Source organism: Gopherus flavomarginatus, chromosome 3, assembly GCF_025201925.1.
Source record: "Gopherus flavomarginatus isolate rGopFla2 chromosome 3, rGopFla2.mat.asm, whole genome shotgun sequence".
Lineage (NCBI taxonomy): Eukaryota > Metazoa > Chordata > Testudines > Testudinidae > Gopherus > Gopherus flavomarginatus.
The window spans coordinates 255534280-255549018 of NC_066619.1; the positions used below are offsets into that span (position 1 = coordinate 255534280).

Consider the following 14739-nt stretch of genomic DNA (forward strand, 5'->3'; position numbering starts at 1 on the left):
ATAGAACAGAAGTACTTCATATCTCTTTTGCCTGTAAAAGGTTAACAAGTTCAGTGAGCCTGGCTGTCACCTGACCAGAGGACCAATCAGGGGACAAGATACTTTCAAATCTTGAGGGAGGGAAGTTTTTGTGTATGCTGTTAGTTTTTGGTGGTGGTTCTCTCTGGGTTCTGAGAGTGACCAGACATGCAACCAGGTTTCTCTCCAATCTCCCTGATACAGGTTCTTATAGATTCAAAATAGTAAGTACTAGGTGATAAGGCGAGTTAGGCTTATGTTTGTTTTCTTTACTTGCAAATGTGTATTTGACTGGAAGGAGTTCAAATTTGTATTTTGCTGAAAGGATTTTAATTTGTACTTGTATACTTAGGCTGGGAGGGTATTCCCAGTGTCTATCGCTGAAAGACCCTGTAACATATTCCATCTTAAATTTACAAAGATAATTTTTGCTGTTTTTTCTTTCTTTAATTAAAAGCTTTTCTTGTTTAAGAACCTGATTGTTTTTTTATTCTGGTGAGACCCCAGGGGACTGGGTCTGGATCCACCAGGGAACAGGTGGGGAGAAAGGAGGGAAGGGGGGGAGAGAGGTTAATTTTCTCTCTGTGTTAGGATTACTTTCTCTCTCAGGGAGAGTCTGGGAGGGGGAAAGAGAAGGAGGAGGGAAGGTGAATTTTCCTCTCTGTGTTAAGGTTCAAGGAGTTTGAATCACAATAATCTTCCAGGGTAACCCAGGGAGGGGAAGCCTGGGAGAGGCAACGGTGAGGGAAAGGGTTTACTTTCCTTGTGTTAAGATCCAGAGGGTCTGGGTCTTGAGGTTCCCCGGGCAAGGTTTTGTGGGGACCAGAGTGTACCAGGCACTGGAATTCCTGGTTGGTGGCAGCGCTACAAGTACTAAGCTGGTAATTGAGCTTAGAGGAATTCATGCTGGTACCCCATCTTTTGGACGCTAAGGTTCAGAGTGGGGGTTTATACCATGACAGCAGTGGTCTCAGTCTCAAGCTCCTCTGAGGTATCCACAATGGTCTTTTTGTGCTGGTAGAGGCTCTGCCAAATACGATGTACAGTTCCTTGTAGAAGCTGCTGGTCTGTGGTGTAGCACCAGATCTATTGTTGTGCTCCCTGGCAAAGTCCCTTCACTTTAATATGGCAATGCTGCTTATCCCTGTCACACCCCTTGCTGCATCCATCATGCAATATGATATTAGATGTCTGTGTTTGTATGGCTGGGCCTTAGCTGTTGTTGCACAGTCTTTTGTCCCCGCAGGCCCAGAAGATCTGCCTGGAATAGACAGGATGTATTAGGAGCACTTCTTCCTCATGGAGCTGGCATGGTTGTTTGGGCCATTGCACACAACAAGGGCAAGCTGGTAGGTGTGCTTGCCAATGTGGGCAATTGGGAAGTCACTTCAAAAACATGCAGAGAATTTTAAAGGGGATGGTGGCTTCCGGTCTCTATAACCCTGGCAGTGGAGTATAAAATTGTGACTAGACTGGTCACTGCTACAGGGAATGGGGCATTGTGGGACAGCTGCTGGAGGACTGTTAGAGTTGACACAGGTCATGCAGTGTATACACTCGCACTGCATCAATTTCAGTTGTGTCTGTGTCATTCAGGGAAGTGATTGTAGTGCATTGCTGCAATAGGGCACTAACGTTGGCCAAAGACAATTTGGAGCATAGATGTGCACAAATAGGTCAATGCAAGGCAACTTAGGTCAGCCTAACTTTGTAATGTGGACCAGCCTAAGTCTATAGTCTGTGTTACTCAGGAAGTCTGGGTAGATGATCACAATGGTCCCATCTGGCCTTGGAATCTATGAATTCACATAATCAGAAGAGGAAATGCTTCCAAAAAGTGTTGAATACTACTCCATGCCATCAAAACAGAAGTTACTGTGAATGTTTGTACCACATTTTTTTTTTAAAAAACAAAAACTGCTCTTATCATTGCCATCAGATCTATGTGCCATTTAGAGGTCTAGGTTTCTTCAAATGGTCCCAAGTATGGCTGATTTGTGGTGATGATTTTTGTGCATTGAATTACTTGGTCATGTATTATGAACATTTTAATATGGGCATCAGCTAAGATTTTAATAAAGCATGAAGAACAAACTGTCAGTGTCTCTGAGAGGGATAATATTAAATATTTGAAAGCTTTCAATAACACTATACTTGTTTTAGAAATTTCTTAGACTAAGGCCAGGTCTACACTACAAGCTTTTGCTAGCACAGCTGTGCCTGTCAAGGGTGTGATGAGGTGTGATCTCTCACTGACCTAGCTGTGCCAGCAAAAGTACCTAGTGTAGATGCAGTGCACTTTTGCAAATATAGCTTATTTTTCTCGGGGGCTGGAATAAGCCATACAGATAAAAACAGAGTTGCCTGAATAAACTGTATCCATACGAGGAGTGCTTTGTTGGACTATACTGACAGCTCCTCGTATAGACCTGACCGGAGTTAAAGGTTGTAGGAGGCTTTACAGGTCAAGAAATATTTGCGGGAGGGGCTTGAAAAAGGAAGCACAGTTGGACTTGTCATTTTCAAAGTTAAGTTAATGTTTGATATGTCGTCTGTACAGGTTTTACTTGTTTTTATATGTTTTCCTCTGTGCAGACCTTTCACTGCTGAGGTTCATCAGTGCTGAACTAACAAGAGGTTACTTCCTTGAACATAATGAAGCAAAATACACAGAACGGCGAGAGAGAGTATACACATGTATGCGAATACCAAGAGAATTGGAAAAGGTGAAGTATTCTTAAGATGTTTATTTTGCTTTACACATTCAAACCATGGCTGTCATGCTAAGGTATTTAGAGTAATTTAATTCTTCAAAACATATTTTTAAATTAAGAGCTTTGTTTATAAACCCCAAGTGAGGTGGTAGTTAATTGTTTATTTTGAGATCAAACTTGCTGCTGCTCCTCCCTCTGATTCCAACTTGTAGTCCATGGGTGGTGTCCCTTCCTCCCCCCCCCCCCCCCCAAAAAAAAAAAGACTATAATCTTCACAATTGATAGTCTGGTGCCTAGGAAAATAATTTTTATTTTTTTTTGCCAAATTTAAAATAAATTAGGGAAAAGGATTCCTGAACTGACATAATGGTGTGTTCAGAAAATCTTCAAATTATTTTGTCACTCTGTAGCCAAAAAAAAAAAGAAAAAGGAGTAAGATAAAAAATTGTATTCACCGAAGTCATCTTATTAGTATCTGCTACATGAGATCAAATTTTAGTTTATAATGTTTTAAATAGCAAGATCAGAACCTACTGAGGTAACTATGGCTTGCAGGCAGCCCCAGACACCAAGCTGGGAAGCAGGTGAAGCTAAGGGAAGTTACAGCTAAGGGAAGAGGTTGTTACTCTCCAAATCTCCTGCCCAGAGTGTAGGAAAAAGGAAGCTTTTCTGGGTTCCTGCTTTCTCCACTTCCTTATGACTGTTTGCTCCTGAGCACCTCTTATAGGTAGAGAGGAGTAGCAGAAGATATTGAGGGCCATTCTTTTTCTTCTTGTGCATCTCTCAAGATCTTCTAGAGTGAAATAATGACGTCACAAGAATGAAAATTGAGCAGTTGAAGGGAATTCTTTTTTTGTTCAACTGTTCAAAATTCTGTTTTCATATTTCTGTTGACCCCTATTTATTACCAGTGACTGACAAATGTTTAAATGAACTTTTGTTAAAGATTCAGCACTCAAATCTCTTCATCTAAATTGTTGGAGTTCACACTAAATATTCCTGCAATCACTTGCATGTCCTCTAGAAAAAATGGGGCATACCAAACTTGACATAATTTTTTAAAATCTTGTGTATATCGTAAAAAAAGGGCAGAATTCCAGTTTTTTGAAAGTTCTTTGCAGATCAGCTAGAAGACTAAACTAAAATTCAGATTACATATCAGTAACTTAAGGGTAAAAGTTCTTAGAATAGTGGTTAGCAACAACCTTAAAAAGCAAAGAAATACTGTGCTAAGGTTAAACTTAAAAGAAACCCAAACGTGCAAAAGTATGAGCATAAGTGTGTAATCTGCCTGTTTAACCATGCCAGTCTCACTTATTCCCTTATTGTTTCCTTTTTTAGCTACTTAGTAAGGTGATGTTTTTGGACTAATGACATCAGCACCTTTTAATACTAATCTCCCCATTACCCACTATATTTCTTTGATCACTCATTTGCCTTAAGCAAAGCTGTATCGTATATGGAGAAGAAAGCTATATATTTCTCTCCGAGTCTGGGTTAAACTGTGATGTCTCTTAGCAGCTGGCTTTTCTCTCCTGGGATGCTTGTGATGCTGGAACAGTATGTAGCTCCATTTCATTTTTAAGTTAGGTCATAGGCTTGAATTGCACATGAGCTTAATTACATTTAGAGACATTGTCAGATATTATTCATACAGCCAAGAGTGAACAGTGAAGACGTAAACAACTCACATTAGGAAAGTGACTGGGGGAGAGAATATTGTTGACCTCTTCCAATAGCCAGAGAGCTGAGGGGTGAGGAGAGATGAAAGTTGACCAGGAAAAAAGAGAAAGCACTGCATATATCTACACAGTCTGTGACAACAGACTTGCTTCTGGTAGGGCTTGTGCTAGCCCTCTGAAAATAGCTTTGTAGGTGGTGCTTTGAAGTTGTAGCTTTTGCTTTGAAGCCTAGGAAGGGAGTTGCCTGCCGGTGGTCAACTCCCCAACTCTGTGGACAACACAAGCACTCAATACTAGGCCTACACAGGCCGTGCTGTCCCTCTTCTTGTCAGCAGTAGGCCAGTGCGAGGAATGTTTGTGGGGGTCTGGCAGGGTCTGGGCTAGCCTTCATGGGGGTTGTGGAGGGAGCACCACCCAGCCCCACTCTGCTCCAGTCCAGCCATGGCCCCAGCTCCCAGCCACAGCTCTGCTCCCGCCCACAACTGTGGCTCCAGTTTCGCCCCCTGGCACCTGGCCGCAGTTCCATACCCAGCTACGGCCCCAGCCTCAACCCTCAAAAGTGGCCTGGCCCTGCCCCCAGCCTTGGCTCTGTTCCGGGTCCCTCTCTCAGCCTCAGATCAGACCTCAGCCGCCTTACTTCTGTTCGCTTATTCTCCTTCCCCCACCCCTAGAGCCACGTCCCAGCTCCCGACTGAGATAAAGGAGTGTGTGATGTGAAAAGTATGGGGACCACTGCAGTAGGCACACTCCAATCTCCAAGCCCTCTCTGAGCATCTCTGGAGTGTCCAGCCCCTGTTCCACTGGACACCTGTGGTTACAGATTCATTGCTTGCAAAGAACAGTACACCCAAGCTTACCAATTACACCTCAGATTACTGTTCCATTTAACACACTTTTCTTAGGTAGATTTGTCGTAAAAGCTTATTTAACAAAATATAGAAAGTGGTAGCCAGTAGAAGTATTGGAAACAAATGATTATGTATAACATAAAATTATAACATGCATTCTAGAACCTAGACTTAATTAGATATTTTCATTTCTTACAGAGCAATGCTCACCCAAAGTCCATCCAGTGTTTTACAGCCAGGCGTGGCTGTGATCTTTCACTATGAGACAAGTCATGCTCTCAGTTTACCTCCTTAGTGAAAGACCTAGATATAACCAAACAATCCATTATCATTGATAAGTAGGACACTCCCCCTGCTGGTTATTTTTTCACATGTACTCCTTTTGTGTAGATTTTGCAATCTCTTAGGCTGTGTCTATGCTATCACTGGTGATAGCCTGTAGGGTAGTGTAGCCATGGAGCCTTTTGCCTCTGCCAGAGTCTTTCCCTGTGGCAGGAAAGGCTCCAGCAGCAGGGAGGCAGCAGAACATTGCGCTGCTAAAAATAGCAGGGTAGGCAGGAAGGCATGGCTTGGGCAAATAAAGAGCTATGTAGGGTTTGTACTCGGGTATATACTCTCACCCTTCAGTTCAGTGTCTTTTCTCATGTAAGTTGTGCCTTGTCCTATATGCTGCTATTTATACTCATGCTAGTGGGTGGGGGGAGCGGGGGAGGAGTAGGTCCCTGTATAATTCTCTACACACAGCTGAAAGAAACAGTGTAGCTGTATCCTTGATAAGCATCTGTTTCAGTATGCAAATAATCATATGCTGGAATACATAATGATCAAACAGGAAGAGAAGCCCCCCGAAGAAAGGATCCTGTCCGAGACATATCACCTCCTGGTTTCCTGCCGTAAGAACGTAATTTTTGATATCGATATATAACTTCTTAAATACTATTCATAGCTACGTTGAGCTATTGGCTTATGGTAGAAACCTCACATGCCACCCTTTAGTGAATTATTATGCATATATAAAACCCACAGAATCCCTGAAACATTCCATATGCCCCCTGCACCCTCTACAAGTCGGTGTCAAAAGGTTCCTGGGTTACAACACCGCAGAATATTAACCTTTTTTTCACAATTGCATCACATTGTTGATTCCTCTTCAATTTGTGAACCACTTTATCCCCCAGATCTTTTTCAGCTGTACTCCCACCTAGCCACTTATTCCCCATTTTGTAGTTATGCTTTTTCCTTCCAAAGTATAGAATGTTCTCCATTACATTTTATCTTGTTGAATTCAGACCAATTCTCTAATTTGTCATGGTTATTTTGAATTGTAACGCTGTCCTCCAAAGTCCTTGCAATACCACAGCTTGGTGTCATCAGCAAATATTATAAGCATACTCTCCACTCCATTATTCAAGTAATTAATAAAAATATTGACTGATATCAGACCCAAGACTGATCCTTGTGAGATTCCACTAGATATGCCTTCCCAGTTTGACAGCAAATCATTGATAACTACTCTTTGAGTATGGTCTTTCAACAAGACATGCATTCACCTTATAGTAATTTCAGCTAGACCACGTTTCCCTAGTTTGCTTATGATGATGTCATGTGAGCCTGTATCCAAAGTCTTACTCAAGTGTACCACCCCTCCCCTCCTCCATCTGCTAAAATAAATCATTAACTCTGTCAAAGAAGGAAATAAGGTTGGTTTGGCACAATTTGTTCTTGACATGACAAATCCTTTCTGGCTATTCTGTGTAACCCTATTATCCTCTAGGTGCTTACAAATTTATTATTTAATAATTTGGTCCAGTATCTTTCCAGGTATCAATGTTAGGCTGACTGGCCTATAATTCCCTTGTTCTTCTTTGTTCCTCTTTTTAAAGATAGGTACTATGTTTGCCCATCTCCAGTCCTCTGGAACTTCACCCATCCTCCAGGAACAGTTTTGAGATCACTTCAGCTAGTTCCTTAAGTACCCTGGGATGGATTTCATCAGGCCATGCCAACGTGAATACATCTAACTTATCTAAATATTCTTTAACCCGTTCTTTCCCTGTTTTGGCTTTTGTTCCTTCTCCTTTGTTTATATTAACTGCGTTGAGTATCTTGTCCCATTGACTTTTTTAGTGGAGACTGAAGTAAAACGGGCACTAAACATCTCAACTTTCTTAATGTAATCAGTTGTTAGCTCTTCTTCTTGTTTTAGTAAAGGACCCATACTTTACTTCGTCTTTCTCTTGCTTTTAGTGTATTAAAAAATGTTTTGTTATTGCCTTTAATGTCCCTTGCTGGGTGTAACTCATTTTGTACCTTAGCCTTTCTGATTTTGTCCCTACGTTCTTGTGCTAATTTTTTGTACTCCTGAGCAATGTGTCCATGTTTCCGCTATTTGTAAGAGTCCTTTTTGATTTTCAGGTCATTAAAGAGTTACTTATGGAGCTATATTGGCCTCTTATTATTCTTATCTTTCCTTCACATCAGAATAGTTTGCAGTTGTGCCTTTTTTATATTCTCCTTGAGAAACTGCCTGCTCTTCTGAACTCCTTTATGACACATCATTGCCTAGAACTTTATCTCCTGAACCTTCCTTGTTTAACAGTGACTACAATTCTAACTTGTCCATTGGTAAGAGAGAGGGAGTAAGAGGATTGCAGGAAAAGAAGTTAGAAGGTATTGGGATAAGCCTTTCTCTCATTAATGGATTATGCCAAGAGTGGCCTGTGCAGTCATGTGCCTTCAAAGTCCTGGTTCCATGAGCAAAGGAGGGATGAGAAATACCTTTTCTCCTTCTGTTCTTACCAGCTGTTTCTGCTCTTTTACAACAGTGCTGAAGTAGTCAGCAATAAATCTGCAAAGGATCACACAATCCTGACTGGGTTTGTTCTGCTCCTGGCATCTTTACACGAACACCTTGTTCATTAACATAGGAATGAACATGTGCTAGTCCACGGAGCATTTTAAGATGACCCAAATTGTTGGGGACTGGAGAAGGGGGGGGAAAAAAGACTGAGTGGATTGATTAAAATTAGTGTTACTTCAACTGTGACCAAACTTTGTCCTTTGTTCCTCAGGCTGTGAAGCTTGGGACGCTATAGAAGTAACACACTGAAGGGTATGTCTACACTTAGAACACAGTGGTGTAGATAATTCACCTCCCCAAGAGGTGCTAGCTTGGTCAACAGAAGAATGTGGAGCAATGTAGTTATGTTGACCTAATTTTCTAGTGTAGACCATGAGTAAGTCTGCAGAGAAGAGGAAGTATTTTACTTTGAGCATTTGAAGAAACAAGGCTGATGTTTCTGAAGGGAGCAGTCTCCAGCGCTTAGTTGGAAAGGGAGTAGCTGCAATGCAGTTGTCAAATACTTGCCAACATTTGAAAGCTAAAAATAAATACATTTGGAGAGAAATATGGATTCATCTCTCAATTTTATTGAAATACCGCTGACCAAGGAAAATAGCAAACAATTTGCAAAAAATGAATTGTCCCTTCTAAATGGGGCTACTTGCTCTTTATGAAAATGAGGAGAAGTGAAGGACTATTCCAGAAGATGCCTCTGTGCAGCCCCCTCTCCAAACAATAAATAAATAAATAAAGGCATTAGAAAGAATTCAGACAGAAAATAAGGAGAGACTGGTGGAAAGGAGACAGTACCAACACAGGAAGTAGATGACATGAAAACCTAGAGACACAAATGACCAACTTAAATTTAGAGGAAGGGAGAGAGTGGATTTTTGTGAATTACCTGACCATGTCCCCCCTTATTCTTAAAGGGGTGAGGTAGAAGGGACAGTTCTCTTCCCTTCTCTTTCATCATTGAGAGGGAAACTAAATATCGGAATGCTCTTGGACCAATAATATGTATTCAGGATTTGCTGTAAACCATTCATGCTTGCCATTTCCCCCTATATCTTCTTTTTAAATTTTATTTTAGCAAATAGTTAACTTTTGAAATTCTTGAAGAAATCATTATGTGCACTAACAACTAAAAATAATTTTAAAAATATATACCTTTTATGGAGGGAGACAGGTGTGTGAAAATTTAGCAGGGTGGATTTGATTTAAATCACTAGTCAGAAGGACTTGATTTAATCATGGATTTCTACATAAAAGTGCATTCTTGTTGGTGGTTGTAACCTTAATACATATTCTTCGCAACTCAAAGATAAATGTAGGTTTCGTTTTTAGAAGGTACACAAAATACATTTTTGAAGTGATTTTTTTTAAACTTTTCAGATTAGTTTTATAGCTATATTAGCAAATGAATGATTGGTTATTTCATTTACCAAAGGTAATTGAAGCATATATTTATGAAGTCACTGGGAGGTGAGCTATCTCCAATTCAACAGATTAATCATTCATATTTGGAGGATTTTCTTGCCATGCTGTATTAGGAGGAGAACATCATCAGACAGACATTTAAATTGTTATATTTAACTAAAACAACAACATTATGTATTCTGGATTTTTTTGTATGTAATATTTTAACAATATTATGCAACATATAGTATTTTAACAAAACAAGCATACATTTTTGAATTTAGTTAAACATTCAAGTTTTTTAAAATCAGGTTTGTTTTTGTTAATTGTTTTTAACTAAAATAGTTAAATGAATTTAAAAAAAAAAAACAAACTAAAAATTAAATCGACTATGTCAGCCAGGTCAACATGAGAAACTTAAAATATTGGCTTCTGCAGCTAACTCAATTGTCTTCACCTTCATTTTCCTGTTTGTTCAGAGTCTGGACAAGAGAGAGAAGTTTTCCTGCCTTTTCAGGTCCCAAACTGTTTCTCAATTTGGAATAAGTTAGTGCAAAGGAAGAAAATATTCTTTCTACACCAGCAGAAGAAGCTGCTGCTGTTAAAAGCGAGACTATAACTTCAACAGTCTCTGAATCCAAGTGCTTAAGTGACTCACACCAGTTCACTGGTATGACTTTCTTTAAAACATCAGCAAACATATATTTCTTGAATGGTTCACCCTTATCTCTGAAGTTAATTATAGTTGGTATTATGGAGGTATGATTGCTGGATGTCCATGTCATAGTCAACTCCTCTTCTTCAGCAGTCAAGGCTTGACCTCGGTACCGAGTATTGAGAATATTTTCAAGAAAATGAGCTGGAGATAGTGCTTGTCCCATTCACTTTTTTAATGCTTGTAATTTAATGCGGTCATTGCATATTTCTCGTTTTAAGATCTCACTCAGTTCCTTCCAAATTTCAATGGTGTCAGCAATAAAACAGCCGTTTCCCTGCATTTTGTTCAAGGCTACAGAAATAGGCTTCTGGGTACTCAGCATGTGTTCAACATTTCTCTTAAAACCAATGTTGACAACTGTGGCTGTGACAGTGCCATCTATCTTTTCACGATTTTGTTCACAAACTGTCATCAGATTAGGCAAGTTCTTGATATAGTGCTCAAAACAGTCCGCTACTGAGTTCCATCACACATCTTGTGGGAGAGTTAGCTTGGTTCCTTCCACTTTTTTCATAGTGCCTACTGCAAAATGGGTGTTAGAGAAGTATTTTGCAATTTCAATATCATTCGTCTTTTTTTCTGGAACACTGAAGCCTTTGGCTAGGAGGTCCATCAAATGAGCACTACAGCCATATGTTATTAGCTTGGGTACTCTCTTCTGAATAATTTATTCTCATCTTGGATACATTTGCAGCATTGTCTGTGGCCAAGCTGCATACTAGACATTTGAATTCTTTTTCACGGGTTGTTATAGCTTTTACTGCTACTTCTTGTAAGTATTCTGCTGTTTGTGCATTTCCTGATGTATCAATTGTTTTTGAAAGGAAGACATTCCCCCTTCTGTTGTCACACAAGCGCATACAACAGGATCATTGTGGACATTGCTCCACCCATCAAGACTCAGGTTAATAATTTCACCCTCTAGACCTTTTACACACTGCTCAATTTCTCTTTCATAGACTTTATCCAGGAATTTGCCTACATCATCTGCTCTGTTGGGTGGACTGTATCCTGGTCTTAATGACTGAACCATGTTAATGAAGTGTGGGTTCTCAATCATACGGAAAGGAGAGTTTGTTTCATAAGCAAACTGGGCAATATTTTCATCAATTACCGCTTTTTGTAATCTGCTGATTCTTATCACAAACTTATCTATGTTTGTTTCTGGATGATGGAGATTTTTTTTTTCCTTTTGCTACAGGTGATACAATGTGGCTATGTGATATACATGTTGTGACTGAAATACTATCCTTGGCAGATAACTCTGAAACTATAGAAAATGAGGGTGATCTTGAAGGTGGATAGTCTTCAGAATCCTCTATGTTGAGGATGGATTCTCCTAAACTAAATAAGTCAATGCAGTTATTTAATTATTATTACCATACTGCTCGTTTACTACAATATTACTCATTGCATTCACTGGTAGTACTACTTCAAAGGTAAAATTGTAAAAAGAAAACCTGCCTATTTCAGCTATTTATTTTTATCACAATTGCATCTAAAATGATAGTACCATAGAGTAACAACGTAAGACATAGTACCATAGAGTAACAACATTGCACAAACATGAGAATTCGAGAATAGTCGAGAAGGAAGATAGGCAGTCCTTAAGAAAGAAGTATGAAATAAAAAAGTTTACCAACCTGAAGATCCTGCATGTTCAGATATGTTCCTTTCATCATCTTCAACGCAGCTTCCTTCTGAGAAACGCATCTGATGAAGTGGGGCTGTAACCCATGAAAGCTTATGCTCAAATACATTTGTTAGTCTTTAAGGTGCTACAAGTACTCCTGTTCTTCTCATGAAGTTGTTTCATTCGGGCAACCAGGCCTTGCATTTCTTTGTTACCGTGTTTGCATTTTGCACGCATGCCTGTCTTACCCATGGATAGAAGAACTTCATTAAGATATTCCCACACTGGGTCTCTTTTTTGGCCTTCTGCCATTATAGGTTTTCCCTTCTAGTGAGAGAATGGTATGGTAGATCTCAAATCAATGAAGGCTATACTAAGAAAGACCTCAAGACTTCTGGAATATGCTGCTCAAACAGTTTCATTTTTGTTTCTACTGCCTATCTCTCCTTTTTCACATTTATCTTCAGACTTCTTCTCCTTGTCCAGATCTATTCCGTCCTCAACAATCTTCTATTTATTGAACTTTTTGAAACTTTGCACTTTTAGAAAGGGGTAGGGGGTTGACTCTGTGTACACAAATTTGCAGAGGGACAGTAGGGTTGAGGTTGGTTATTTATCACTTCTATATATTATTTATTTAAATACATTTTTTCTGTTAACAAGCATGTTACCTCTAGGGGGACAAATCCACAGTTTGAGAACTGCAAAACTAAGCATCTCTGATGGTATCTCCTAGACTGAGCACTTAGTCCCATTGGGTAGATAGAAAGATTAACCTAAATAATCTATACAGAATCTTGTGGAACCCCATAAGATTGAGTCTCTAATTCATAGATTCTAGGATTGGAAGTGACCTTGAGAGGTCCTCAAGCCCAGTCCCCTGCCCTCATGGCAGGACCAAATACTATGTAGACCATCCCTAATAGACATTTATCTAACCTACTCTTAAATATCTCCAGAGATGGAGATTCTACAACCTCCCTAGGCAATTTATTCCAGTGTTTAACCACTCTGACAGTTAGGAACTTTTTCCTAATGTCCAACCTAAACCTCCTTGCTGCAGTTTCAGCCTATTGCTTCTTACTGTATCCTTGGAGGCTAAGGTGAACAAGTTTTCTCCCTCCTCCTTATGACCTGGAGAGGGTTTGTGTTCAAACCTGCGCCTCTGCTGGTCTTACTCTTGTCGCCCCCACCCTAATATATGTGCATGTGTGCACACAGACACACACAGATTTCACTACAGAGGGCAAAATATCTTAAGGTCAGGTTTGACAGAGCCCTGGCTGGGATGATTTAGTTGGGATTGGTCCTGCTTTGAGCAAGGGGTTGGACTAGATGACCTCCTGAGGTCCCTTCCAACTTTGATATTCTATGATCTATGACACCCTTTTAGATACCTGAAAACTGCTGTCATGTCCCCTCTGTCTTCTCTTCTCCAAACTAAACAAACCCAATTCTTTCAGCCTTCCTTCATAGGTCATGTTCTCAAGACCTTTAATCATTCTTGTTGCTCTTCTCTGGACCCTCTCCAATTTCTCCACATCTTTCTTGAAATGCGGTGCCCAGAAGTGGACACAATACTCCAGCTGAGGCCTAACCAGCGCAGAGTAGAGGGGAAGAATGACTTCTCGTGTCTTGCTCACAACACACCTGTTAATGCATCCCAGAATCATGTTTGCTTTTTTTGCAACAGCATCACACTGTTGACTCATATTTAGCTTGTTGTCCACTATAACCTCTAGATCCCTTTCTGCCGTACTCCTTCCTAGACAGTCTCTTCCCATGCTGTATGTGTGAAACTGATTGTTCCTTCCTAAGTGGAGCACTTTGCATTTGTCTTTGTTAAACTTCATCCGGTTTACCTTAGACCATTTCTCCAATTTGTCCAGATCATTTTGAATTTTGACCCTGTCCTCCAAAGCAGTTGCTGTCCCTCCCAGTTTGATATCATCCGCAAACTTAATAAGCGTACTTTCTATGCCAATATCTAAGTCGTTGATGAAGATATTGAACAGAGCCGGTCCCAAAACAGACCCCTACGGAACCCCACAGGATTGGGAACCATTAATAACTACTCCCTGAGTACGGTTATCCAGCCAGTAATGCACCCACCTTATAGTAGCCCCATCTAAATTGTATTTGCCTAGTTTATTGATAAGAATATCATGCGAGACTGTATTAAATGCTTTACTAAAGTCTAGGTGTACCACATCCACCACTTCTCCCTTATCCACAAGACTTGTTATCCCATCTATGAAAGCTATCAGATTGGTTTGACATGATTTGTTCTTTACAAATCCATGCTGGCTATTCCCTATCACCTTACCACCTTCCAAGTGTTTGCAGATGATTTCTTTAATTACTTGCTCCATTATCTTCCCTTGCACAGAAGTTAAACTAACTGGTCTGTAGTTTCTTGGGTTGTTTCCATGAACTATTGGAACTCATTTACAAAACTTTTCTTAAACATTACATGAATATATTCTCATACGATAAAGTTATAATTTATAATCCCTATTCCATGATGAGATACATTGTAGCTCAAAGATATCTTAATTAAAACTATCTTTAGATAGGTTTTTTTTCCTCATAAAGCATTGTATCAAAAAAAATCCAATTTTTAAATAAAAAAAAATCATTGATTTTTTTATTCACCCTGTGAAGGACAGAAGAGGTCTATTTTGCCTCTTGGTTTGTGCCAGCTGGGTAGATCAGGTCATACGTAGTAGAGGCTGACTAACTGGCAGGTCACCTATGACAGTGGCTATGTCTAAGCTTGGAGTTGGGGGTATGATTCCCAACTTGATTAAACCTACTCACACTAGCTGCATTGAACTGGTACACTAAAAATAATAGTGTGATGGTTAT

At 39.9% G+C, this 14739-nt stretch overlaps 1 protein-coding gene across 4 annotated transcripts in view; it reads left to right on the top strand.

Annotated features, from left to right (window-relative positions):
- Window positions 1-14739, top strand: part of TAPT1 (transmembrane anterior posterior transformation 1) — a 106444-nt gene that overhangs the window by 13726 nt on the left and 77979 nt on the right. For 2 of the 4 annotated variants that reach the window (XM_050947721.1, XM_050947722.1), the window contains exon 2: window positions 2614-2744. In XM_050947721.1, coding sequence (XP_050803678.1) covers window positions 2614-2744 — 131 coding nt within the window. Of the gene's footprint in view, window positions 1-2613; window positions 2745-14739 lie in introns of those variants that run through there. The other 2 variants (XM_050947723.1, XM_050947724.1) reach the window with 1 other exon arrangement.